The sequence below is a fragment of the Eleutherodactylus coqui genome, chromosome 7, assembly GCF_035609145.1.
Source record: "Eleutherodactylus coqui strain aEleCoq1 chromosome 7, aEleCoq1.hap1, whole genome shotgun sequence".
NCBI lineage: Eukaryota > Metazoa > Chordata > Amphibia > Anura > Eleutherodactylidae > Eleutherodactylus > Eleutherodactylus coqui.
The window spans coordinates 65,711,600-65,736,006 of NC_089843.1; the positions used below are offsets into that span (position 1 = coordinate 65,711,600).

The window sequence follows — 24,407 nt, forward strand, 5'->3', positions numbered from 1 at the left end:
GCCCCCTTGAAGGCAATAACATCCCTTTAGTTTCCCCAATCAGTAATGTTGTCCCCAGGCAGTATTGGTGCCCTTTAGCTACTCCAGCCCTCAACTCAGGACTGTTGTCCCCTTCGTGCCCCAACTCATTAATAGTGCCACCAATTAATACCCTTGCCATACTGTTTTTGGTGCTCTTGCCATATAATGCAGCCCCTTAGCTACAATCAGTCTAGTACCTGAACCATGCTGGGATTGAACCTGCAGAGGCATAGGCCTGTATACTGCTGCCCTAACACATGTGCTGGCAGCACTAGCAGGCAAGTAACCAGCGCACTACACTACAGCCCTCTGCTCTGAGCGCCACCAACAAATGCTGCAACACAATCTACAGCGGCCCCTTGAGGCCGGATGTCAAAGCACAGCTTTAAATCAAGCCAGCTCTGGCAACCTCTAATTGGCCGCTCTCAGCCCCTCCCATACTCGTCCCAGAATTGGACCTCGTGACGTGATGGCTGTGCACGCGAGTCAGCTGGGGCCGCGAGGCCGCGCAGGCGCTGACCGGGGGGCGGGGACTGCCGGGGAGATCCGGGTTTGTGGACGAGCATGACGTGTAGCACCGAACCAAAACAGAGCAGGTGCCGCACACTGGAGGCTCCCGGCTGGACGCTGCACGCAGGTGAGGAGGGGGGCACACGGCGTCCTGCGCCCCCTGCTGGTGGCAGCTTTAGCAGCTGCAGGCTGCGTTGTGTGTGCTTTTATAGTGTATCTAGCTGCAGTGACAACCTGGGGTGCAGCCCCTGGGGAGCCCAACACCCCCTGCAGGTGCCAGCTGTCATGGAGAGGTACTGGCTTCTGTCTGCTGGGACTTGTAGTTCCCCGGGCTGTGGAGGGTTACAGGACATCTGATGGGTGACCAGACTGATGTAGACTACTACCACCCCCATGGTCAGTGCGGAGGACTGGGGCTCACGTTCTCCATATGTGTATATAATCCGCTGAGCGCCGGCCGCCGATTGGACGAATTCCTATAAGAAAGTTCTCCGGTAAGGAGCGTAAAGCCGTAATATCTGCTAGCATTAGGCGGCGGCGTACGTGTATTTGCGCACGTCAGAGTGCAGAATTTTTGCGGGATGAACAATGCTTCTTTTGCGCGCATCGCTGTATTTTATTGCACCTTTTCCACCCGGCGAAATAAATGCCAATCAAAATAGCTAACGAGTTCCAGACACTTTTTACCTGCGCAGTTACGCAGTGCTTCACGCCTCTCCTAGCGTATGTTGGGGGCATTTGTGCATCCCCACTGACTTCTATGAGGACTTTAGAAGCGCAGATTCGCAGGAAAGTCGAGCATGCCTTAAATCATAATGTCTTAAGATGTCACAGTGGATTGGAAAGGGTTAAAAGTAAGATCAAAACATTACCCACATGCAAATTTTATTTTATTTTTTTTAAACTTACCGTATGCTCCTGGCATACGTGAGAGCGCCCGGCTGGCCGAGCCCAGGGATGGGGTATTTGCATTGCTGCACCGCCCGGCGGCGGGTTGGTTACAACAACAGATGGCAACTGAGAAAAGTTTTGAAACTTTTGCTGAGTTTTCCAAACAGAGTGAAAGTTAGAACTCGTCTTGTTCTTCACGCTCCTCGGGGTTCTCACAAGTGGTTTCTGCAATATGTATCCCCCAGGCGGGAAGCACGCGGCAGTGCGCAATGCGTTGTGTACCGCACATGCCGACAGATCCCCCACCCCCACCCCGGTGTGTGTGCAGAATACTCTCCAAGATAGAGCATGTCTTGTTCCTTTATTAGCACGCCGTGTGGGAGACGCACCGTTGGAAGTAATGTAAAGTTAGTTACCGCGCAAAAGCTGCCAGCGTAATACGTGGTAAAAACCACGTGTGTGAGAGAGGCCTTACCGGTGGTCGATGTGGGTGCTGCTTGTTGGATGGTAAAGGTTTGTATTGGTGCCGCTAAGGGGGTTATCAGTTAAAGAACAACATATGGGGACCCTACAGCCCTGGTTACATGGGACAACTACTGGGACAACTATTAGGTACTGACAGCCGCCCCAGCTGTGATCGCTTCCATACGAGAACGATCATCGCTCAGGGAATGGAGGCGGAGCGGGCTGAACCTCCTCCTTTCACCATGAACAGGCAGTTGTTCATAGATGAATGACTGCCTGTTCACCAGCAATGATTTTATGGTCTGTCTGACAGATCTGATCACCAATTTATCTCTGATCGTTCTTTCGCGGCGTGCGTTCACACTGCGCAGTTATCATACAAACCGCCCGATCTAATGATCGCTTAACGTGTTGATCGTGCCGTGTGGAGGAGGATTTAGGCGAGCTGGAGCAAAAGGAGCTTCTACTTTGTATAAAGGCAGCCGCATTCGAGTGTAATTTGCTACGTGCCGCCCACATGTGACAGTCACGCAACAAATACGCAATGACATTGTGTACCTGCCGTGGACCACCAATTGTTATCTTGGCGTGTATGCACGCACAATACACGCCACGATAGAACATGCTGTGATCGTTATTGTATGTGGGATCGGGAGCCTATGGCAGATTGGTGCAGCGTATCCTGTGCCCGGAATATACTATAACAATATGTTCGGGGGAAGGCGCGCTTACTAGAGATGAGCGAACGTGCTCGGCCCCGCCCCTTTTTCGCCCGAATACCGCGATTTTCGAGTACTTCACTACTCGGGTGAAAAGTACTCGGGTGCGCCGGGGGGCGGGGAGAGGCGTGGCGGGGAACAGGGGGGAGCCCTCTCTCCCCCCCCCACTCCCCACGGCAACCCCTGAATTTTTTCGCCCGAGTATGGAAGTACTCGAAAATCGCGGTATTCGGGCGAAAAAGGGGCGTAGCCGAGCACGTTCGCTCATCTCTAGCGCTTACTGATAACTTTTTCGTATTTGTGTTGAGGTTTGGAGTAGTAGCCCTGAGATGCAGAAATAAATGACTTCACCTTTAAGTGACGTGCGGTCAATCCACATTAAGGTTTAGATCTGTAAAGGGAAAACCTGAGCAGTGGTACGTTGGGATCGGGGACGCACAGCTATCATGACGTAGCCCTGAGATGCAGAAATAAATGACTTCACCTTTAAGTGACGTGCGGTCAATCCACATTAAGGTTTAGATCTGTAAAGGGAAAACCTGAGCAGTGGTACGTTGGGATCGGGGACGCACAGCTATCATGACGCACAGCTGCCATGACGCACAGCTGCCATGATGCACAGCTGTTGGGTCTGGAGACGGGTAAGGAATGTTTGTGTCCCCTTGGGAATAATACCTCATACTCTCCTATTGTGTAATGTTGGAACAGGCTGCGACCTTCTGGGCGGATTAGTATGTTTGTCGTGGGGATGTTCAGATTATCTCTATTTGTACAATCGGTCAAGCAACATGATTGCATAAGACGGGACAGACTACTGTTGGGTGTGCGGATCAGTTAGTACGACTATTAAAGGGTATGTACCCCATCTTTGCGTTAGTTGGGATGCATGACCCTCTAAAGTCAATGGAAAGTCTTTGAGGATGGGTAGGAGATATGGAAACCTCAGAGCAATGAGATGCGGTGCGGGAAAACCTCGCTGGTGTATATGACTTCACTGCAAAGAATGGGGTTCATTTTCGCGCATCTCACAACGCACAAATCTTTTGCGACTTTGTTGGCCGTATGAAAGTGGCTTCACAAGGGTGTTTCTGAAATTAAAGCTGCCAATGCAGAATTCTGAACGGTTTAGGCCGGCTGCACATGGGCATATTTGCATTGCGGGCGTGCGCCCATAACATGCTATTTAAAATACTTTTTCTGCACACGAGCGGAAATCAGTTGCGATTCCCCACTTGCGGAGGAAGAATCGCAGCATGTTCCATTTTTGCACGGTTTCCACATTGCTTCCGTAGAAGTCAACGAAAGCCGTCCGCCCCGTGGCGCTCTCGCAGTTAACATTGCGAAAAAGGTTGCGGATTCCATGTCATCGCCAGGCGATGACGCGAGTTTTGGAAAAAAAAATCTGTACTGCGCATGTCCAATGGAGAGTCATGCGGACTATCCGCGGTACAGAAGGGAAGAAGTAATGACAGGTACACGCGGACGCCGGCCGGGCACAGAGTTGGATTCTGCTGCGGGCTTCCCCCAGTCATGTGCAGCCGGCTTTAGGACACTTCAAAGCTTCTTATATGAGGCCCACCTGCATGTGATCCAGCCCTGGCAGCATCGGCGTCCGTGCGTGCCTGGCTTTCTGTATCTTCATCTGTACTGTGGATGGTCCGCATGGCGAGACGTTGGATATGCACAGTACAGGTGTTCTTTTTTTTTTTTTTTTTTTTTATTTTTTTATAAACTTTTTTTCTTGCGTCATCACCTAGCAACGACTCGGAATCCACAACCTTTACGCAATGCGAATTGTGTAAGGGCCGCGACTCGGATGGCTTCCATTGACTTTAATAGAGGCCGTCCACGATTTAAAAAAATTTTTTTTTGCTTCCTTCTCCTCCAGGGTGCCAATATATGTTGCAGAGCTTCATTATAAAGCCATATTCACAGGACCAGATTTGCGTGCGCAATACACACTGGATGGAATTCATTGATTTAAATGCGCTTGTTCACATAAGCATATTTTTTCTTGCGCATTTCGGTTGCGCAAGAAAATGCATATCTTTTTTTTCCTGCGCATTTGTGCACCAAAAGCCCCCATAGAAGTCAATGGGGACGCACAAATCTGCTAGGACGTGTGTGCAGAGGAAAAAGAACACATATTGAACTCATTAGACTAATTAATCATTTCAATGCCCGGGAGCATCAGTGCGAAAGCACATGTTTTGCGTACACAAAGTACAATAAATACACCAATACACACCCAAAAAAGCAACGCAATTGCCCACTGAAATCAGCTGGATCATGCTTGCATGTTTTTTTGCATAAGCCCTAGCCTCATGCAGATCATCAGTGATGGGCCGGCAGGCACCTGCACGTATATGACCGCTCCTAGTGCTGCCTAGCTGCCCGCTGTGATCCGCATGTAGTTACAGCGGATGACCTGCAGCGTGTGAGGGCGCCTAAAGGAGTTACAATCATTCATTCTACTGTCATCTGTGACCTGACACGTTACATGTGTGACTGACGTGTTTGACCTTGGAGAACAAGGATGCAACTTACTTCCGGGTTGCATTGAAAGCCTTCTCCATACAGCGCAGATTTTGTTGGCATTGCGCATCTAGAAAGAAACCTAAATACAGAAAAAAAAGTTTATTTGCACGTAGCACAAAAAGACGTACCAGCAGAATTACGTGGCGTATCGGCATCTCCGCATATGCCATATTGTAGGAGTACGGATGAGGAGAGAGATAGTCTGTGATCCACCTACTGCAAGTTATCTGAATTGGCAAACTGCACAATCAGTGTGACAAAATTTCCTATATATTAAGATATTGTATTTTTGCATATGATGTCGGACGTGGAGATTGTTAACTAGAGCCTTGGGGGTACTTGATGTAAGGGGGTATTTGGCTTATAAATTCTGAGAAGCACTAGTGTAGGGTAATGGAAGAGCTACTGCCACCATCCCTGCTGGTGTAGGATAGTGTAGGGGTTATTGCTTGCTTCCCTGGTGGTCTAGAGTAGCGAAGGGGTTACATTAGGGCTATATGGTGACTTTGGTTGCTTGGCCAATCAAACAATAGTAGGAAAGGTGCACTGAATTAGCATTGTAGTCTATGATGGCAGAATTATGTGTGAATTGCAATCTGTAACCAAAAGTCCAAGAGGTTTGGAGTTTTTGTGACTGTTGCGTTGCACTGCTTGTAGGACAAGATTAACTATCGTTATATGCAATGTTGCAGTGCAACTGTGGAGATCTAGCCTAAAGGGTTGGCTTATCAAAACAACCCCTCTTCATATCTCCTAGTAGGACATGTGGATGTTACAGAGGGGGTCCTCCATGTGGGACCTTCCAACTAGAGTGGAGACATGCTGCAAAGAACAGTTGCTGGAGGCCCCACCACTATGTATTGCCACATTTTGTCTTGCAGCCAATCTCAAGTATTCGCCTCCAAGGGTTTCAGCGGCTCACCAACAGGTCCTCCTTTTAGAGAAAGGGTGTTGTCGATGTTGTATATGTACAATGGAGTCTTGGAGGGGAAAAAAGTTGCTTTTTGTCCCTCTAAAGACGAGACCCAATACGGCAACATTGAGAGAAAACCAAAGAAGGAAACTAAAGACATTAAGGAAGATGCTGATTAAAATCTCCTAGTATTGTCTCAAACTGTGACAAAAAATTGGTGTAGGTCATCTTTGTGTGATCTTTGTAGAAAATGTATTTTAGCCACCTTTTGTCCCTCAGTAGACTTGATTGAAAAGCGTCCAGAACAGAGAGTATGGCTGGTCGGATTCTTAAAGTGTTTCAGTATATTTATGGGATGCGGCACAGATTTGGCACGAAATAACGTAAAGTAAGCCAACGAAGAAGTGATGTAAGGAAAACAATCTAACATATCTAGCAGTCGGATCTATCGAACAGCATGTGATAAATGTGGCGCAGCTTTACCCTGACTTATCTAAAATGTTTGCTGTTTTTTTTTGTTTTTTTGCACAAAGTGCGTTTTTACACGTGCCAATAGCAGCAGTCTATAAACTAGTATTGATCAGCAAGAATTGCGCTAGTTTAAATGGCCTTTACACACAGGCCAATGCCGACTGAATGGGCATTAACGATAGTTTGTCTGCACTGCATACTAGGAGATGCGATAACGATAACCTTTTCTTTTTTTTTTGTGCAGCCTAAATGAGACCATCAGTCAAAGAACAATTGTTTGCTCGTCCCTGGCTGATCATTGTGGCAAACGAACGTTTGTTTTATGATCAGGCCCTTTAGACAAGATTAATAACTCTTAGGCCGCTTGCACACGGCAAAGCCAGATTCCACATATGGGAGTCCGGCTCTGTCCCTGATCTTTGTTCAAAGATCTTTCCTGATATAAAAATCAGGCTCACAGGCCTGTAGTTTCCTGGATCTACCTTCTTTCCTTTTTTTTTTTTTGAAGATGGGGACAACATTTGACCTTTTCCAATCTTCTGGGACCTCCCCTGTTCTCCAGGAATTTTCAAAGATTGTGCTGCTTCCTTTAGTATCTTAGGATGTAATTTTATCTGGGGTACTGGTGCATCTTGTCTCCACCAAAAAAAAATGGGTGGAGACCTGTGATTGTGGTGTGGGAGGTATAGGGTACGCCCACAGCTGCTGATTGGCTGGGGCTGTGTGATGCCCACCTGTCTCGGCTTCAAGCGGCTTTCCCGCCGGCCTCCTTGCAATGCTCCCGGGTTGTAAGTGTGTTCCCACCGGCCTCCCTGCGATATGGCATGCCGTCCCCGCGCCCCAAAAGGCGCCCATGCTCTCTGTCTTAGCGCAGTTACTAGAGAGGAGACTGACAGTGGGCGGCAGCCGGGAGCACAGAGTGCCGGAGGAGAATGAGGGAGCACGGGTGCCTGGAGAGGAGACTGACAGCACAGGGAAGATCAGTTGATGTCCCATCTACTTTCTGAGAGAAAACCGATACAAAATAGGAATTTAAAAGTTTGGCCTTCTCAACATCATTGTTAACCAATTCACCATTTTCATCTTGTAAGCATCCAATAGCATCTTTGACTTTTCTTTTGCTTTTGCCATACCCCCCAAATCCTTTTTTGTTGCTTTTGGCCTCTGTTGCAAGCCTCAGTTCATTATTGGCTTTAGCTTTTCTGACACTTGCCCTACAGTTTCTGCAGACCACATTATATTCTTCTTTAGATGTCCCCCCTTTTTCCAGTTGATAAACATATTTTTCTTCCTTTTTAACACGTGTGCAAGTTCTGTGATCATCCATCCTGGTCTCCTTAAATGCTTCCATTCTTCCTTCTTTTAAGGATTGTTAATGATTGTGCTTTTAGAATCTCATTTCACAATATTTCCCATCCATCTTGGACATTTCTGTTCTTCAGAACATCCAGCCATTGGACTCTTCCTATCCTCTTTCTGAGTTCACTGAAATCTGCCTTTCTGAAATCCAACCTTGAAGTTTGAGTTTTTTGGGGTCTTTCTCCTCTTTTTATCCAAAATTCAAGCATAGCATGATCACTGTCTCCTAAGGTCCCACCCACCATTACTTCTTCAACCATTCCCTCGCTGTTGGTAAGAATTAGGTCCAAGATAGCAGATCCCCTTGTTTTATCTTCTACCTTTTGGAAGATAAAGTTGTCAGCAAGATCGGGTAAGACTTTGTTGGATCCATTACTTTTACCTGAGAGATTCCCAACAAATGTCTGGATCAGTAAAATCTCCCATGATCACCATGTGGTGCTTTTTTTAGAGCTTGGCCATCTGATGTAGAAAGAGTTAATCCATATCTCCTGCTTGTCCAGGCGGCCTATAGTAAATTTCTACAATGGTGTCCTTTCTGTTCTCTCCTTGTATTCTTACCCAAACAGTTTCTACAGAACTCCTATACTCTGAAGCTTGAATCTCTGTGGGGATGAATGCTTTCCTAATCTACGACGCAATAACCCCTCCCCTTTTTTTGGTCTGTCTCTTATAAATAAGTTGTATCCTTCAAGCCTTGTATTCCAATCTTGTGTATCATTCCACCAAGTTTCTGTGATGCCTATGACATCATATTTCTCTTCCTCTGTTAGGAGATCTAATTCTCCTTGATATGTTTCCCATGCTCTGTGCATTTGTGTAAAAACATTTTAGTTTGTGATCGGTGTCTCTTGTTCCTCTACTTTCCTTCAGAATTTTTTGTCTCTGTTCTTTCTTTTCCCTTCTAATAGCAAGGTTCTCAAATGTATTAATTAACTGTATATTTTTACCTGGCCTTTCACTTCCCTTCCCATATTGTTCTAGTTTAAAGCTCTCCTAATGAGTGAAGCAAGGCACCTGCCAAATATATGCTTACCTGTTTTTGTTTCACGCGAAGCGAAAATGCTGCAAGTTATCTGCAGCGGAAAATTCCACAGCAAAATCTGCAGCATTCCCGCATCAAAAATGCAGTCAAATTCCGCACTGTTGGCGCAAATCTTGATCTAAAATTGGTAGCGGATCCACAGCTGATTTCGTGCGCTCCTCTTAACAAACAACCCCTCATTGCAGAGCATAGTGCAGCCATCACATCCCTTACCCTGCAAACGCTATTGAGCGCCGCAGCAACTAATGAGGTGATATGCCAACTTTTGCATCACCTGACTGGTGTTTGCAGCGGTTACCGGTAATAGTGGTTGCTGGGTGGCTGATTGCGAAGTGAGAGGAGCCGCAGGTTGAAATAAACTGCGGATCCACAGCTAACTTCAAGTCAAAATCTTGGTGTGAATGTACTCTAAGCAGTTCTCTTGGCTACTGTCATCACAATGTAACTTCCTTTACCCTTGCATTAGTTTCTATACTTTTTTTTCTTATGGCAGTTTAAAATCGGTAAATTGACCACATTTTTAGTCTCTTTTGTAAACTTACTTTATAGTCTTTTAATTTGCAAAGCTAAAAACAGGAACTGGGGTTTGGTGCTCTGGGGTACTTTTTGTCGGTCTACTTTAACCGCAACTTTGTTGTTCCCTGACAGTCGGTGCCAAATAGTGCAGCTCTCACATCCTCAGGGTGAGTTGTGCTTTATATCAGGCTGTATTGTATCGATAAAATGGCGAAAGCTAATGCTCTGTTCACACTAGCGGTTTTCTCCCTTACCATGTGGACACTGTGATGTCCATTAGCCCTGGTGGGCTGTCTCACTATACTAGTTGCACACATGAAAATCTGTTGTGTTCTGTTTCCATTCGTTATAACAGAACGGATTGAAGCAAGTGTAAACAGTTTAAATGTCCCCGTACACATTGGAGAAAAGGTGGCTGAATCCATGCTTTTCGGTGGGATTGAATCCTAGAATGGTAGAGTTGGAAGGGACGATGGGCGGGGATTCGGGTTTGACCCTCCCCCCCCCCTCCACCCCGCCCTTCCTGCTCAATGCAGGATCGCTAAATAATCCCAGACAGATGTCTTTTCAGCCTTTGTTTCAACACTTCCATTGAAGGAGAACTCAGCACCTCCCGTGGGAACCTGTTCCACTCATTGATCACCCTCTCTGTCTGAAAGTTTTTGTTTTTTTTTCTAATATCTAATCTGTGTCTCCTCTCTTTCAGTTTCATCCCATTGCTTCTAGTCTTTCCTTGTACAAATGAGAATAGGGCTGATCCCTCTGCACTGTGACAGCCCTCCAGATATTTGTAGACAGCTAATAACTCCTCTCAGCCATCTTTTTTGCAAGCTAAACATTCCCAGATCCCTTAACCATTCCTCACAGGACATGATTTTTAGACCGCTCACCATCTTGGTAATGCTTCTCTGAACTTGCTCCTGTTTGTCTATGACTTTTTTAAAGTGGGGTGCCCAGAAGTGGACACAGTATTCTAGATGAGGTCTGAATAAGGAAGAGTAGAAGGGGGTAATTGCCTCACGTGATCTAGACACTGTGCTTCTCTTAATACATCCCAGAATTGTTTGCCTTTTTTGCTGCTGCATCACATTGTTGACTCATGTTCAGTCATACTCTTTTATTCTTATAAATGAGCAAACAGGTTAATTGTATATAGCTTCCACCAATAAAACATTCGGGAACAGTAAATAACAAGTCGTCTTGAGGCCTACTTTGTTTTGGCTGAATGTCAGATGTGTACAGGGGCCTCCTGACTCTCCCCGGCCGGTGGTGGTGTTGAAATTCAAAATGCACAATGCAACTTTCCACTGTTTGATCCAATTGTTCTCCTTGGAGATAGGCCGCCAACTTTGCTGTCTGGCAGCAGCTTTCTTTAGTCTCCCCACTAAAGGGCATGACAACCCTGTTTATCTGTGGAGAAGACAGAATAAATAGCTGTTGGCTGAACAAGGTTTGCGGCACTTTTACAAACTTAAGGCTTTGTTTAGATATGCACTTGAGTTCCTTGTTCCATCTTGGGAACAGGAAAGCCGGATCTGACCTATAATGGAACCAAAGTGTGCCAAACCGTGTTATTTACTGCGATGGGCGTCTGCCCTGTCCTGATCTCTGGGAGTGTCTCAGACAAAATAGTGCAGCATGCTACACAATTTTGTACAGTATTTTGCTACAGATCTGCGCTGGAGACCCCAAATAGAGGCTTTATGAGGGTCATGTAAAAAATCATTTGCAACATTCTGCTACATTTTCAGTATGAGAGAGTCTGAGAAAATGTGGTATGTAATATTAAAATATAGGTCGAGAGTTATCTATAATATCGTTCATACTATTTCTGCCGGCTGGAAGGTGTAAGCTCCAGAGAGGGAGACTCTTCTTGTATAATTCTAGAGATGCTGCTTGATAAACATGAACAAAATGTATAGAACAGTAATAAGTACCGTATATACTTGAGTATAAGCTGAGTGTTTCAGCACTTTTTTTTTGTTCTTGCCCCCCTCGGCTTATAAGAGGAAAGACAAAAAAAAACCCAAAACGCAATACTCCCCTCCCAGCCGGCGTCTGTGTCCCTGGAGGTGCGGCAAGCTGCTTCAGACTTCTGTCCACTGTCATTCTCCCTGCTTGGCTTTAAATTCCCCCGTCGTCAGCGCTGTGTAACTAAGCGCTGTGATTGGATCAAGTGCCAGCCAATCACAGCCGGCGCTTGAACATTCACAGCCATTCAGTGAATGACATCACTGAATGGCTGTGATTGGTTTATTGAGCGCCGCCTGTGATTGGCTGGCACTCGATCCAATCACAGCGCTTAGTTACACAGTGCAGACGGCGGAATTCAAAGCCAAGCAGGGAAATTGCAACGGGGAGAAGTCTCAAGCAGCTTGCCACACCACTCGAGAGACCATCGCATCGGGGCACAGGCGCCGGCTGGGAGGTGAGTATTGCGGGGTTTTGGTTTTTTTTTAACCTAGTATTTATACGCGAGTCAATAAGTTTTACCAGTTTTTTTTTGTGATAAAACATATCCTCGGCTAATACTCGAGCATATACGGTAGTCCTGATTAGTGGACTACTGGTAGAGTATTTGACCACGTTAAATGAGATTATTTGTTAGAAAGTTGGGCGGTTCCTGGGTATTACTACTTCATATTAGTGACCTTACTGTGATATCAGGATATTTTGTTGACCATTATCACTACCCCAAGGTGATTAGAGCCCTAGGGAATATGGGGTATGTGTGTATGCGGTTGGGTGTGGCGGGTGGTTTTTAAAATTCTACTATGCAATACAAGCAATACAGCCATCCTCTTAGATTATGTGTGTAAAACCAACCGTGCATACACTTTACCAAGGTTCTAGAGGTTGATATAATTTTGTGGCATATGCGGGGCACCAAACTGAAAGAATTGCTGTTTTTTCATCTATTCAACAATGTCCTTGTAGATTTCCCCTCCATACTCCAGCAAATGTATTAAGAAGGTGAATTGCTTGGATCGATTGAATAAACACCCCATAGTGGAATCTCCTTCTCTCAACTGCTTTCGTATGCTTACTAATGGAATCAGGTCTACGATCTGTGCGGGTTGAGAATTCCAAAAGTTTGACAAGGTTCCTGTTATTCCAGTTCACAGAATACATTTTCTAGAATAGATTCGATCTCCCATTTATGCTTCCTTATGCTCGCAGGGTGGAATATGTACCATAAGGGCTCATGCCCACGGACGGAGCTGGATACACTCGCGGTTTTACGCAGCGGGAGTATCGCGATTGTAAACAAACCATGGCCGCTGCTTATCACGGAATATTGCGCATTTTTCTGATGGTAATCCTAGAACAGAGGAGGCACTATTGGAATTTCTTCAGATTAATATTTGTTTTTCTTTAGTGTCTTTAGCATTTGATGCTATGAAGGCATCTATACATGGTCCTTATATACAGAAGATTAGTTTACAGAAGTCTAAAGGCCCATTTATTCCGCACATACTCTCTTACATGCTGCTGTACGGGAGCTAGTATCGCTGGCGCACAGTGGGGCGGCTGCTGGAGATTTCTCTGCTAGCTCTCACCCACCCCTCTCCATTGACTTAACATAGCGGCTACGCAGTACTGAACAGCCGCTATGTACACTGAACAATGAGTGATCAGCTCATCGTCCATTGTTTATGCAGCGTAAATAGTGGCCGATCAGCTGATCACTCATCGTTCGGTGTAAATAGCGGCCGTTCAGTATTGAATTGGGCTTCTTTTCGGGATTATATGTGAAAGAGTTGTCTTTGAGGTGTGGCTAAAATTAACTATTGGAGAAGATGCTTCATTAGCTTTCTTTAGTGTTTGAAAAGGCTTAGAGTTCCTGCTAAACTGCTTCCACCCAGTGCCATGGCGAGAATTGTTTTGATAAGACCCCTTAATTATAAAGATTGAGACATTCTTTTAAAGGAAGCAAGAGAAATGAAAAAGTTAACGATCATCATATAGCTGTCTTTCCACATTATTCAGTGGACATCCAAAAAAACCGCAGATGCAGACCCTTCCATTCTGCCAAGTTTAATCTCAGAAAGGTTGTACAGAACCGCCCTGCTAGTAATTTTTTTTTTTTTTGTAATTTACATTTTCAGGTGTACTGTCAGAATCACAAAGCCTTCCATAGACATGAGATAACGGTCACTCATAATATCCAGTTTTGGACTCTCTTGGACGACCATCGCAAATAATCTTCACGATGGACAATGGCAGATCATTGTCTGCCAAAGATCTAATCTATCCTATTGGGTAATTTTGGGCCAACCGATACCAAAATTGCAAGTGTAAGACGTGATCTGCCGAGTCTGACCATGCCATTTTGTGCTGATCTGTAAAATAAGGCATACTCGCATGACCCTGATCCCCAACTGGTCTTCCTTTCTGAGGGTCAGGTGACCTAACAGACAGTAGTCGTCTTTGCAGTGGTCATGTGACTATATATTGGGCTAAGCACTTGGAAGTGAAGACCAACAGTTGACCAGCCTCCAGACTAAGATGGAGTGGGATCCGGTGAGGATGTCCTCTGATTCTAAGGCTTCTGCTTTCTTTTTACGTTTTGGAAGCACGTACGTTGTAGGACAGTTTCATCTGGCACGCTGTTGGTGGGATCATTGCCCCGATTGATCAAAGTGCCTATGGCCAATTTCAAAAATGATGTGCATGGTGCAAATGGCTGTAATTCCTTGCCTAAATTGTTTTTTAAATCTCACACAGCAGTCAGGACAGGATTTTTTTGAGTAAACTACTTGAGAAAAGGCCACGAATATGCTGACCCATGTGGGCCATTCATTGAATCTACGTGGGCGCTTGCGGAGTTTCTCGGTGGTCTGAGCGCACGGGCCTCCTGATTTATACACGTTAAATCTCTGAAGCCCAACGATGATGCTTTATTTGGAGAGAACCGCGGGAAGTTTAGCTTCTGGTATATTTGTGTACTCGGGTGAGTCTGATGGGAACTCTTAGCATGTGGTTTGTTTGCTCAGTGCCTTGTTCATCCACGTATGTGTCTCTCATTGGAGCAGCCTCTTCTGACTCTTCAAGCTGCTGCCAAGTATGCCGGGATCTTAAAGGGCACAGAGTTGTAAGATCAACTCAAGTAGCAAGTCCAGAGAATGAGATTAACGATTGTGTTGAAAAGCAACACCGTATTGCAGAGCTGTATCCTCTTTATACTCTGTGATGTCGGGAGCCACATTCAACTCAGTGTGGAGTCGGGAAATGGTTAGGCTAGGGCTACATGGTCAAACCGTTGTCCACTAAAAAGATTGATGGTGAGGTCCCACTCCGAACTATCTATTGATGACCTATTTTGAGGATGGATCATCAATAGCAAACAATGCCCAAAGTCCCGGACAACCCCTTTAACGCCTTAACGCTGCAGGACAGAGGTTTACGTCCTGGCTGGGGGCACTTAATGCAACAGGATGTAAACTGGAACCGGCTGTGGCTGATGGCCAGTCTCCTGCTGCAACGGCTGGGATTGATGAGAACATTGTATTGCAATAGATTATCGTAGCGATCAGCGCTTTTATGGTTTAAGTCCCCACAAGGACATCAAAAATATATTTTAAAAAAAAGTAATAAAAGTGATCAAAAAAGCTGTAAATACCCTAAATTGGTACCAATAAAAACTGCAGCTCATCACTCAAAATGCAAGCCCTCACAGAGCTCTGCTCATATAAAGAAAAGTTGTGGGAGTTTAAATGCAACCATGTAAAAATAAGACAATTTCCAAAAAAAAGTGGTTATTGTGCAAAAGTGGAAAGACCTTTAAAAATAATAATTTGGTATCGTTATATAGCTGCCCGGAGAAAAATGTATCATGTCGTTTCTTCTGCATGATTAACGCAGTTAAAAAAAGGGCGAATTGATGTGTTTTCTCTCCCTGGCCTCCGCAGCTGATGTCATACTATGCGGCGCTCCCCTTCACCTCCTCCGTAGGCTGCCCGCTGTCAGCGGCTACCTGTTTACATGGGAAATCCATTGTTTGAGTTTTTATGCCTGCAGAAGCGGAGTGCTGAACAAGTTTATCATTCATCATTCAGACTGAACCATTCTAATCGTTGAGATTCTCGCTGATCGCAGATATTTTGGCCCGTGTGAAAGGGCCCCTTAGAGAGGTACTGTTTAATGTAACGCAGGTTCTTCCTTCATTGGTATCTTACGAGTTGGATATAATTTATGATACAAAGAAAGGAAAGTGAGTTTGCTTTGGATTTGATTAATCTGGATACATTTTATATAATCTGCCGATGGAACGTATTAATATTTCTGAAAAGAAAATTAAGACGATAATTATATATTCAGCATTTCCGTACTGAGAGGTGATGAGGTATTCACCCCTTATGGATCATCACTTGTTTTTTGTGGGATGAGTTGTATATTTCAACTTTTTTATTATGTAAGATATATATATATATATATATATATATATATATATATATATATCTTACATACTAAAAAAGTAGTATAAAAAAAAAATTTACATAAATGTAGTATTCAAGATTGCACTGACTCATACAAAAAAGTTATCCTGTCATTTCTCCCAGTGTGTATGCCGTAAAAACACCCCCCCCCCCCCCCCACAATCACATTTTTTTTTTTAAAGTTATGGCGTTCAGAATTAAAAAAAAAAAAAAAAAAAGATAGATAGATAGATAGATATAATCTATCTATCTATCTATCTATCTATCTATCTCTTTTTTTTTTTTTTTTTTTTTTAATTCTGAACGCCATAACTTTAAAAAAAAATTTTTTTATTTCTCTGTTGACATAGCTGTATGAGGGTTCATTTCTTGCAGGGCAACCTGTGGTTTCTCACACAACTTTTTGATAATTTATTACATTGGTGATCTAAAACCGCAGTTCTGGCTTTTTGTATTTTGTATTTTTTTTTTTTTCCGTGGGACGACGTTCACTGTGTGGGATAAATAATGCTTTATTTTAATTGGACTCTTACAGATGCAGCAATATCAAATATATTTTTTTTGTTTAATTTTCTTTCTTTTTATTCTAAATATGGGAAAATGGTGAATTTCAGACTTTTTATAATAAAAACTTTTTCACTTTTATTTAAATTTTTTTTTCGTCCTCTAAGAAGAAATTAACTGGCAATTGTTTGATTGCTTATACCATATAATATAGTAATTCTGTGTTGCGGTATATTGTATTTCTATAGGCATTCTATTAATCCTTGCCACAGGCACATCTTAATAGGCAGAAATACATGGCAGCCCTGGGGGGGCTTTCAGAATTTGCCCGGCTGCCGTGATACCTGGATAGTGATAAGATTGCAAGGGGGAGGGGGGGGGGGGGGTCATTGGGCTTCTCATCTGGCAATTAAAATACTGTTGTTATAATTAACAGCAGCATTTAAATAGTTAACTGATACAATTGGCGTGAACTCCGATCATGGTGGTTGTGGCCGGATTTCAGTTGTCAAAGACAGCTGACACCAGTCATGTATAGAGCAGGCTCGGCTTTCAAACTTGTGTCATATTAACCCCACACACATAGAATGTACATCCTGGAGTGCTATGAGGTTAAAGAAAATGTGCTCCGTGTGTTCCTCTGTTGCTTCCTGCCAGACCTGCCTGCTTACACTTCTTTCTGGCACTTGTATACTTCTGCAATCTATAGACATTACAACCTGTCACCCTGGAGCAGTTCTGTGCATGAGTGCTGCCACTAGAGGGCGCATTGAGGTCCCAGATTGGCAATTCATATTGCAGAGTTCTAAAGGCTTTGCAAATAACTTGGCCTGGTATATAAAGTCCTCAGGGCCTCGGTGAAAACAATGATATGGCTGTTCATTAAATGTTGCTTTTTCAGCTCATCAGCATAGTTGCTTTTCAGGTTTTAAATACATTTTATTACAATATGTTATGTATTGCTGAGACTTCTGCATTAAAATCCACATGTTTTAACGTTTGCATTTCTCTGAGGATTTTCAATGATGATGATGCCATTGCAAATTTGCAGCAATTCCAGCCCGAAATGGTGTCAGCAGCCTCATGATAAGACCTGCATCTTGTTGCTGAATGCTTCCGCTTGGAAAAACCTGGCTTGTGTGAAAGTACCCAAACAGGCCGAGCCATTGTGCATATGAGCACCGATGGGCAGTATGGCAAGTCGATCAGCGCCCATTCAAAAGGACTTCACACAGGACAAGAATGGTCTGGATTAACGGCCATAGGAATGCTTCTTGCTTGCAGCGGTTTGTTTCCAGGTTTGTCGGCAGCACAGCCTGTTTACATGGGAGATGTGCTGCCAACAAATCATGTAGAAGACATCCAATCGGCCAACTAATGAGCATTTGCTAATTTTTCGGTTGATCTGAGGCATATTTACACAGTGCAATGGTTGGAAATGTTTGGACAAACATCAATTATAGGTACCTTTACACGGCACAACTGTCAGGCTCATAAGCACCTGGTAGCTACTGCCTGACTATTGGTTCCTGGAGTGATAGTCCTTCAAGTGAATGGAGGCAAAGCCGTCCAGGATTGTTCCAGCCCCCTGCAATGTGGAATCGGGGACCTTTCCATAATGTCAATTGCGGAGGGGCCGCGGGTCGGACAGCTTCTATTGACTGCAAAATCCGCACTAAAATAGAACATGCTGTGATTTTTTTTCTTTTTTCGCCCCCCCCCCCCTCCCCTCTGCAAGCGAAAATTGCAATCCGAAACTGCGAGTGTGCAGGAAGAAGCGTTTTTTTCCATAGCATGTTACAAACGGTATTTGCTGCAAATTAGCGGTGCGGACACTGCCTGCAGATTACGCAATACAAATCCGTTCGTGTGCAGGCGGCCTAAAGGTACCTTAAGCCAATCGGTGACGTGTGTTAAAGGGCAACTAGAGTTAAAGTCATTAAAGTATTTCCAATTTCTACTTCTGACAGATTGTTGTAGACGGAAGCGTGAAGATGGCAGACGGCGATTTTGATCCCTGCGAGTGCATTTGCTCCCATGACTATGCAATGCGAAGACTGATTAACTTGGTAAGGATAATGACCTATTACTTGAATGGCGGCACCAGCATATTATCATATTGTAAGTGTTCAAGTCTGGTCGGAAGTTTACATATCTGTCTGCAGAACTCTGGTAGTCTGAACCTAATTCAAGGGGCAGCTGATTTTTGCAATGGCTCTGGTTACTCGAGGGTGGTCCATAGCAGAAGACCACCCCTCTGAGGTCCGTTTAGCATTCTATGGGACAGTTGGGACAACTCCATGTAATTTGACTTCAGAGCAGGAGAATCTGTTTTTAGAAGGTGCGCCGGTACTTGATATTGTGTAACCGTATCGGCGTTAATTCAGCCATTACTCAAACACAATATTTTCATAATTAACCCTTCTGTCGCTTTTCTTTTTTTACAGCTACGGCAATCTCAGTCTTACTGCACCGACACAGAATGCTTACGAGAGTGTGAGTATATTCTCCAGATTTCTGCATGATGTTGATTTCAGGCCACTTTTACGATGTGAAGCTATAAATATAGAGCCTCCCATCTAAGAGCAGATTAAGCAGTTGCTGGAATCCGTTTTTAACCCAGTTTTTTTATGCTGTTTCCCCCCCCCCCCCCCCCCCCCCCCAAGACTAAACCAGAAGTGAATTTAAAATAAATGGAAAAATACAACGAAAGGACTTCTACTACTTCTGCCTCCTCCAGAATCCACTTCTGCCTTTGGCTCAAACACAACATTTTCTTGCATATTGCGCGCAAAACTAGAACAAACTTAACTTTATGGCCCTTGAAATCAATGGAAGCATGGTTGTATGTTTTTGGTTTTTTTGTGATTGTTCTCAGTTACAGAAACCAAGTAATCTTGTAGATATGATACCTTTTAATGGCTACCAAAAATACATGATGTTACATCAAGCTTTCGGATTTTCTATCGATCCTTCCTCAGGCTAAAATGGAACTGGTTTGGATGGGGCACATATATAATATAAAATTTGACTGTTTTGCACTCAAAACTTAAAACAACAGACAAACTGAGCTGAGAGATAAATCCTAAAGGCTAATGCCCTCGGCCAGAATTATGCCACATTCCCCACTGTGTAAATCCGTGGCGGAATAACGCAGCTGTTAGGTTCTATTAAACCTAATTGCTCAGTCCTCACATGCGGGATTCTTCCGCAGATTTACGCCGCAGGAAAAAAATTATGGTATGTTCTATTTTTACCGCTTTTTTCCATGGCGGGAGGTAATCTAGTTTTAATGGAGACTGTGGAAAAAACGGGGTCAAAAGCACTTTTTTTCCGTGATCGCCAGCGGGGGCTTTTTTGTTTATCCCCGGGTTGTAAAACCGCAAACCTATCCCACTCCGTCCTTGGGCAGGAGAGGAGGCCTAAATCGGTTCACTGAGCTCATGACAGTTTTATGATGTGCCTTATCTCTCCTTCAACCTGCACATGGAAGCAGTTGCAGCACCACCTATTGGATGGCAACATTATTACAAGTCAAGTTCTGAGTTTTTATGAAGTTTTAAAGAAAGGAGAAAAAAAATGATTGGGAAGAGGACATCCCTCTTGACCTCCTTCAGACTTTTCATATTTTCCACTTATGCAAGAATCCCAGGCTGAGGTCCATTCTTGAGGGTATCAAACATGTCAAACTCCCAAATTCTTCTGTGATGCTGCGACTTGAAGTTGTCCTTTAGTATGATAACTCTCATCTGCTCTATGCTGTGTCCTTGACCACAAAAATGTTTTGCCACAGGTAGTTCAGTCTTTCCCTCTGTATTTGAGTGGCAATGAGATCTCATCCTGGCTTTCAGTTTCTGTCCTGTTTCTCCAACATAAAGGCCCCCAACAGGACATTTACTGCACAGGATCAGTACACAACATTGGACAAGGAACATGTGAATGACCCTGGCATCTTATAGTCCTGCTGTGTGTTGGGGATCCGTATCCTGTCCGCAGTCAGTATATGTGAGCAGGTCTTACAGCTCCTTACATTACAGGGATAAGTTCCTTTTTGTGTGTCAGAGGGTAATGCACTCCTGATTTATACAGTTCCTTAAATTTGGATGCTGCCTGTAAGATAAAGGGGGGTTCCGGGAATATGGTTTTCCGACGGTCATCCTTGTGTAGGGTATGATGGAGTTTCTTTGCGGTTTTCCTTAGTACCTTCTAGTTGCGGATTGTAGGTCACTACTAGAGGCACACGATTGTTTCTTTCCTTCTCCTTGTATTGGAGTAGGTGATTTCTGGGTATCCTGGTGGCTCTGGTGATTTGGTCATCAATTGAGGTTAGATGGTAGCCCTGATTTACAAAATGTCCTCTTAAGATGGTACAAATGTTCCTTTCTGTCTGTTGGGTTGGAGCAGATCCGGTTGTATCTGATGGCCTGGCTGTAGATTATGGACTTTTTGATGTGCTCATTTACCAAAACTCTCTGGAGGAAAAAACAACTACTTTGTTGTCTGTAGCAACCAATGACGGTGCTGCTTTCATTTGACAACAGCCATTTCAGTAGTGAAAGCTGTGCTGTGATTTGTTGCTACAACGGATTATTATTCTATTGGACGGTATTGATAAATGAGAGCCATCGTGCATCCTGTCTGTGACCAGAGTGAGCCGGGTAACAGAAGTTGTAGACCATGGCTGGCTATGGAGTGATTGATCACCGCTGTGTCTCTACCGTCTTCCTAGTGACGTGATGAAAGTGCCTTCATGGGGTTAGTCAGCCTCATACTTCAGTGCTGAGACATTGTTTAGTGTGGCGCAGAGGGGGCAAGTGTTACCCATCATGAGTTGTCCCTTTAGGGTGAGGGCGGCATTAATCACGTACTTGTATGAACTATAGACTGCGCTCAGGAATGCAAGACTTTTCTCCGGAATGCAAGGTAAACGAGAAATTCTGGTTTCCACCCCGTGTTGAAATCTTGTGGGAAATCCCAGCGAATGTTTTGGGTCGCCCGGCCTTCTTACATGCGCCGCCTGCAGCCACTTCTTCTGAGCAGCATCCTCCCTTCCTGAGAAAAGCGTCCCGCACGTCTGCCTATTAATTCTAAAGGAGCCCCAGGGGCCCGGTGGATGCTAATGATGCTCAACGGGCCCTATTATAATACCAAAGGGGACACGAAGTATAGGGGCCCTATTAATACTAAAGGGGCCATGGTCCCCTTAATCCGCTACTGGTAGCAACTCCTCTTATTAGTGGCGGCACTGATGTACCTGCAAGCTGACTGTAAATCCAGCATGGATACGGATGGAATGTATCAGGCGGGTGCAGTAAGTTACATTTGTCCTGAGGCTATTAACCTCTTACCAGTTTCTGTTCCTGAACTTGTTCTCCAGGCTGTGACTACTTGACGCTTCTCAGTAGTGACAACCATTGGCAAGTGACAAAGACACAACTCATCAATTAGTAGAATTCTGTAATCCATGACATCCGCATCATCGATGTGACTAAAAGGAGCCAACCCGAACCACAGACCTATCCCCTATGTATATTTTAACATGACTGTATCAAGAAAGGCAAACTCGGCAATAGAATTAGTCCTAAATTGGCAAAATATAGCAAAAGCTCCTATAACCACCTTTTAAGGGGCCCTTGGCCCTAGCACCACAGCTCCGGTCCCCCCTCTGATGGCATGCTTACAGGTTGTAGTTGGCTTGTGTACGGGACATCACAGGCTGCTGCAGCCAATCACAGACCTCAGCGTTTAAGCATAGTAGTCTGATTGGCTGCAGTAGTCAGTGATGATCCGTTCACAGACTGCCTTTGCAGCCTGTAAACAGACCTGGCGCCAAGTATAGAGGTGAGTCGCTGCACATGTGGGGCCCCGGGAGAGGTGAGTATAGGATCTTTTATTGTGTCTTGACATGGGTATATATGTTATCTTTTAATATATCTTGGACAACCCCTTTAGCCCTGTCATGCCCCAGGATGTACAGGGTTAGCGAAATTAAACTTCCCCCAACTCTGAGGCTTCTGGATTGTGTTCTGTTGCTTCAAATAAGATGAAATTTGGATAACCGCGCACTTCAGACTATGCGCTCACCGTGTATGGAAAACTATTTTAGTAAAAAAGTGACCAATAGGTGGCGCTGAAGTATTGCAGTATATGGTGTAAGGGATGAAAGACTTACAAGTTCAAATCCCCTTGGGGACTAAAAAAAAGTAGAAATAGTTGTGTGGGTTTTTTTTTTTTATTTTTTTTATTTTTTTTTTTTAAATAAAGAATATTAAGTTTTTAAAAAATAGTTTCCCCTGTATTTATAATTTTAAAAAAATCAAGGCGGCAAAAGAAAACAAGAAAAAAAATTGGGAATTCCTGCGTCAGTAAAAGTCCAATCTATGAAAATAATGCATTATTATGATTTTCCATGTCGCTCCACTTAGAAATTTTTAAAAACTTTTCAGTACATTATATGGTTGTCAAATGGTACCATTTGAAAAATACATCTCATCCCGCAAAAAAAAAAAAAAAAAAAATACAAGCCCTCAGACAGCTACACCAATAGAAAATTAGAGTTGGCATTTTTTGAAAGGGGGGAGGAGATGCCAAAATTAAAGAGATTAGTAAGAAATGGCTGTCACTAAGGCCGGCTTTATACGGGCGGTTGCACATTTCTGAGCACGTTTTCCCTGCATTTTCGTGCGATGGGCATTGCGTCTTTAAGCAGCACGCCTGTGTATGTTTTACAACCCTGCAAGCATACTCCCACTGATTGTAATGGGCAATTGACTTATGTTCGTTCAATATGTGCTATGGTCACATGCAATATGCATGAAAATAGAACGCGCTGCATATTGTTTTGCACAAACGAAGTCCGCTTATTTGAACGGAACCCATTGAAATCAATGGGTTCTATTCACTGCGCATGCAACTGTGTTTGTGTGAATAAGCCCTAGGGGGTTAATGAGAGTCTGCCAGGCAGCATAGACATTAGATCCCACCGAAATGAAAAATATACAATGGCCTCCTTTTAGGTCGGTCTTCATTCTATTTTGTGAACTCCTGCACCGACAATAGTGGATTTGGTATATGATCGGCCTGAAGATGAAATATTAATGCTGGTAGTTCCAAGAAATGGTAAAAATGCCTTTCGGTATGATGCAATTGTGTTTATCTCCTCGCCAGTACCCGGACCCAATCCTTCTAGCGATGGTGGAGTTAGTATTGCAATGATCGCCATGGCCTGGCTTGTCATCGGTTTTACCTTATACCTGCTGAGACCCAGAAGTCTCCGAAGATCGAGGCCAACTGGAAAACCCACTACTCCACATAATGTAAGTGCCGGATCCCCCCTACAGGGTTGGTGTCTGTAATATTCTATACAGTTGTATTAATTGAATTAAACTACATAAAAAAATCTCCTAAATGCATTATTTTACTTATCTGGTACAGACTAAATTTTCCGGACCCTCCTTACAATCGGAAGCAGCAGAATTGTTAGCGTAGCTCTGGTCTATAAAGACAGGATCAGACGTGGCAGAGTTGTTGCAAGATTTCTATGCCCATGCACCTAGTCCGAGTTCTCCTATTTCCAGCAGTCCGGCTGGGCATTGTAGTGTAATGCCAGAAGGAAACTGATATTAGAACTGATCCCATAGTTTTATATAGGACCGTTAAAGGCACATCCGTTTCGATGCTGGATGCCTTCCTGCACTGGACATAAAATCATTGCATGAAGCCAGCCTAAGTACAGCACAAGGGTAGTGATTGAGCAAGGAAGAAGTTCCAACACTTCGCTGGAAGTATGAAAGTAACTTTTTCATACTTCTGAAATGCTGAAACGTCTTCCTTGTTCTCGGTGCTCAAACAGCAGCTTCCTGTGTCCGTGCACTCGGCAGGAGAAGATCAGTGAGGCTTCTGATGCCAGGAAATAGAATTCTACAAAACCTCACTTATGGGGCACGATGCAGATCTAAAAATCTTCATCATGCCATTTTGTTAATGGTTTGTATCAGAATTTAATGTTTTTTTGC

At 44.1% G+C, this 24,407-nt stretch overlaps 1 protein-coding gene across 1 annotated transcript in view; it reads left to right on the plus strand.

Moving 5' to 3' along the window:
* The first annotated feature begins 544 nt into the window (after nt 1-544).
* The window catches only part of SMIM14 (small integral membrane protein 14), a 35,437-nt gene continuing 11,574 nt past the window's right edge, over nt 545-24,407 (plus strand). Inside the window, exons 1-4 of the mRNA XM_066573175.1 lie at nt 545-658; nt 18,363-18,461; nt 18,840-18,888; nt 23,560-23,708. Of these exons, the coding sequence (XP_066429272.1) occupies nt 18,387-18,461; nt 18,840-18,888; nt 23,560-23,708 (273 nt within the window). The 5' untranslated portion in view covers nt 545-658; nt 18,363-18,386. The remainder of the gene's footprint in view (nt 659-18,362; nt 18,462-18,839; nt 18,889-23,559; nt 23,709-24,407) is intronic.